The sequence below is a fragment of the Arachis hypogaea genome, chromosome 2 (genome assembly GCF_003086295.3).
Source record: "Arachis hypogaea cultivar Tifrunner chromosome 2, arahy.Tifrunner.gnm2.J5K5, whole genome shotgun sequence".
NCBI lineage: Eukaryota > Viridiplantae > Streptophyta > Magnoliopsida > Fabales > Fabaceae > Arachis > Arachis hypogaea.
Window position 1 is genome coordinate 87594152 of NC_092037.1, and position 4524 is coordinate 87598675.

Genomic DNA, 4524 nt, shown 5'->3' on the forward strand with positions numbered 1-4524 from the left:
AATGGATTTTGAAACAAATGAATGGATTTTAACACAAACTGCGTCTAAATTACTAATACAGTTGAACGAGGTGAGTAAATTACCCCTAATGACATAAATCCAAAGGTGATTACAGTCATGGAGGGGACAAACTGAAAAAGGCGACGGGATGGTTGAGGGATTATTTTGAGTCAGGGTAGTTTTGGTTTTCCAATAAATTTCATTATTTCATAATGCGAATCGGAGCTCCATCTAAGAGTTTATCACTAGTCAATAAATTACTGTTTGCAGCATGCACAAGTTAAAATTTAAATTCACTAGTACTTATTTAAACAGACAAGTAAACTAACTATTTGACCAACCTAAATTTGGTCTATATTTTCCTCTTTAAATTTAACGAAACTAAAATCCAATTTGTGATGTAGAGCAGTACTGCACCAACTGGCAAAACAATAATGCACCATAGAATTTGCATCCCGTTATTATCTACAACTTGTATAATAATGTATATCCTAGTAATTTGTATTCTAAAGTTATAATAATTGACCTAACAAGATGGGAAAACAATAAATAAATAAAAAAGATAGAAAAAGAAAAAGGGCAAATGACAGATTTTAGGTAAGGTGCCGGCTTTTGGAATCACTAGTAACCTCTCTTGACAATCCAAAAGGGTATTTTGTGGCCATCCAAGCCGAAAGTTGATATCAACGACAAACACAATACATCAGTTAAGTAAAATAACTACATCTATAGCTATAACATCTATAATCTATAACATCTCCAGAACCACATAATTTCTGGTTGTGGTTGCTTTGTCTATTTCTAAGGTACAGATAGCTGAATTAGTCCCCTCTAGGTAATTGTTTAAAATTTAAACGTGCCATTCTTTGTCCTAACTTGTTCAAACTTATAATCTAAGGAAAACAAGTTGATGATGTTGAAGTACAAAGTCATTAACTGTGGTTTAACTATCAATTACAATTCAGATTCAAGTCGCACTCACCTAGAATTTAAGAAATTGAAAATACCGCGTAAAATGCCCAAATAAAAAACAGAGCATCGTCAAAACTTGGTACTATCATAATAAATCATAATAATAAGATGTGGAAATGTTGAAAGGGTTCTTCTTATAGTTTATACATCATGCAATTCAATTGAGAATGTGTATACTGCACAGCACCATGACTTTGAGCCACTGGAATGGCTTATTGTCCTCAATTGCAAAAACAAATTTAGAACAAATAAAAGTACACATGCTTTTACAAGACTGCTTTTCCTTTGTCATTATGGTTCTCATCTTGAGTATTATGACCTACAATAGATGTCACTTCTTGGCTACTTCGATCTTTTTGAAGAGAATCATCTCCAGTAGCTTCCACCAGTTTGGTACTTTGGTTGTTGGCAGGTTGACTAGCTTCAACAACTTCCTTTTGTTTGTTTATTTGTTCGTTTTGTGGGAAATCTTCGGTGGTTGCAACTTGTTTACTACTTTGATTATCATTTTGGGGAGTGCTTGCCTCAACTTTGACATTTGCCACAGATGAGGAAGAATCCATTAGACTAGCAGCTATTGCAGCCTTCAGTTCCTCATCTTCAAAGTCTGAATACATTTCCACTTCCCCAGATGAAAGAAATTGTTGTTGGCTCTCATTAGTTCTCTGATGTGGAGTCAGCCCTGAATTGCAAGACTTAGTTATCCTCTCAGCATCTTCAGGTGACAGCCACTGCCCAAAACCATTAGAAGATTCGGCTGAGGATATGGGAAACTCTTTTGGAAAATTTCCTCTTACTAGGAATATGCTCCACCCAAAGCCTTTCAAAGAATCAAGATAGGCTGAGAGGTAAAACTTAGAAAGGTGTTGTGGGGCTGCATAAAGACTGTCAAAATTATACCACTCTCCATTCACTTTACGGATACAAAACCAATGATCTTGCAAATGGCAAATAGAGGCATTTTCCAATTCAGGATCAATTTGAGCAGGCTCAGCAACAGGTGAGTCAAGAGGAATAACCTGTAGATCCCACACTTCCAAAGCCTTTTGTAAGACCTGAAGGAAAGGTCTTGCATAATTAAGTTCAACTAATTCATAAAATTTAAAGCACTAAATCTCTGAGCCCTAATTTTCCTGCTTAAAATAAAGATATGAACTAGGGAGCAAATATTTCACTAAAAATCTAAATATTTTTCTCAAAGATACTTTCCCAAAGTTTCAAATTATACAAGGCACCAACATGAAAATTTATAGTTTTAACCACAAAAGATGTGAGTATATGACAATATATAAAAGAATAGCTGAAATTTGAGCAAGACAGCAAAGATAGTAAAATACAGAGCAAGTAAAATATATAAAGAGTGCTACAAATATCCCTTCCATGCTTAGACTATCAACAAAAGCTTATGCCAAAGACATCTAAATTATTTTTCCAATTCAAACCACATGGTGTGTGATGATAACATTAAGGTATCATTATTATATAAATTGTTTTAAATCATACCTAGTTGAATGTAATTCTACTTATATAGTGATATTGAAATCCAAAGGTATTAAAAAAAAACAATATTAAAATTGTATAAAGCAATTCTAGTCAATCAATTCAAACATGAACAACAATTCACATTCAATGTGAAAGTTCTTAAACCATAGTTGATGCAAGAAGATTAAGAGAGAGACAAATTGAAGATGATAAACCAAAATCAATGGTGTGACTCTGGTGCATTGATTCACTAATATAGAAGATGTGTATGAACAAGTTACAAGATCAAGAAGAAGAGAGATACAAGAGAAAGTGAGAGAGATAAGGAAGAAGAAGCTTGAGGCGGAAGAAGCTGAGATGTTTCTGGAGAAACAGAATGCTCAAGCACACTACTAACACGAACTGAATTTTCCTCGTATACACTAGGTTCAAGTTGAGTTGCCTAACTAATTTTCACCTAGAGATAACTAACTCACACGCCATATTCAGCATGCCCCCTCAAGCCAGTATGGCTTGAACTCCAAAAAACACAGAAGACGATCCATCATTCAACATTCAATTTGGTCTACAAAATTGCATTGAATATTTCATATCCAAATAGTTCATTTACCCGGTTACCCCAAAACAAAGACTAAAAAAAATATTATGTAGAATACACACGGCTTGCAAGGTCATCCCAATCTATCCCTACAAATATTTTAAACCGAACCCCATTCCAAGTCAACTTAGAACAAGATCTATCTTTAAAGACATGTCTGCAACAATTAAATGAGCTTTTAGTGAATGGGTGAAAAATGGATAGTGGGAGATAGATAGAAGTGCAACAATTGTTAAAACCAAGTCTACGAGCAACTACAAATTCAGAAGTAAAAAAACATCATCTAAACTATCTATGGGCAACTACAAATTCCAAAGTATAAACACATCATCTAAACTAAATATCTTTTAGAGTCACCTTTTGAAATCACTGCTACAATTTTGGTAGAAAATTATCTCAAAAAAGGGGTCGCACACCTATAGATACACAACCATTCAGTTAGGAGGTGAAGTGTTTGTGTGCCGTGAACAAAGCAAAAATTAGAATATGTCCTCACATAAGAGGCCTCTAAAAAATCTGCATTCCTAGATGTTAAAAAGAAAAAAATAATATTAGACTCAGCAATTGGTCCGGTGAAAATATCACTTAACAGAGCAATGATAATCTTCTGCATGCTCCCTCAAATAATTAGATAATTAAAGTACTTCCAGATAAACAATGTTCACATCACATATTAATAGTTATTAAAACAATGCCTAATTTCATACATTTTCAGTTCTCATGTCCAAGTTGGATAAGTCTGCTACACTAACACAATAAGTTATACATTTTCTTATTCAATCCAATTACACATCATATAAAAATTGAAATTTTCAAATAGATGTATTGAGGAAATAAACCTGGATGCTGAAATCTCCATCGAGGGAGACATTGTGCGACTCCTCAGAAAGAAAATCTCCGGAAGAGAGTGCGGCTGGGAGCATCATCTGTCGCTCCCTGCGATCGAGATCGGAGGCGAGAGCAGCGAGATCAAATTCGGAGAAGAACGGACCCTGCAGCACCGTGTTGACGCAATGCACAGCGCAAAGCTTGGACTCTTGTACCTCATGGTACAACATGCCACCGTTGCTCGCACCATCCATCATCGTAGGTGATTGAATTGGAAGAAAGGGATTCGCATGAACGAAGAAGTAAAGGAAGGAAGAAACCCTAGAATTTGTGGTGTGTTGGGAGATTTTGATAGTTTGAAAGAAAAGCAAGAAACAGGAGAGAGAAAGACACCATATGGCCAAGGAGAAAGAGAGGGGAAAAAGATCAGAGTCAGAGTGGAACAGAAAATCTTTAAAAATATATATATTAAATATACTTTTTTTAGTTTATTTTAGATTTTAAGTAGTAATACCAAGGAATATTAATATAAAAATGTTTTAAAAAATATAAAATTAAATTTTAAATTTATTTATTGAAAAGATACTAAAAAATATATGTATTTATTTTAAAATAAAAAAAATAAAAATTTAACTTTAGCATAA

General features: G+C 34.1%; 1 protein-coding gene across 1 annotated transcript; it reads right to left on the bottom strand.

Moving 5' to 3' along the window:
• Window positions 1–1038: 1038 nt before the first annotated feature.
• LOC112749413 (ataxin-3 homolog) lies at window positions 1039–4319 on the bottom strand. Its single transcript, XM_025797666.3, has 2 exons — window positions 3892–4319; window positions 1039–2027 (listed from the first exon to the last, which is right to left on the bottom strand). Exons 1-2 carry the CDS (start codon window positions 4135–4137, stop codon window positions 1239–1241), a joined length of 1035 nt encoding a protein of 344 aa, XP_025653451.1. The 5' UTR covers window positions 4138–4319; the 3' UTR covers window positions 1039–1238.
• Between the last annotated feature and the right edge of the window lie 205 nt (window positions 4320–4524).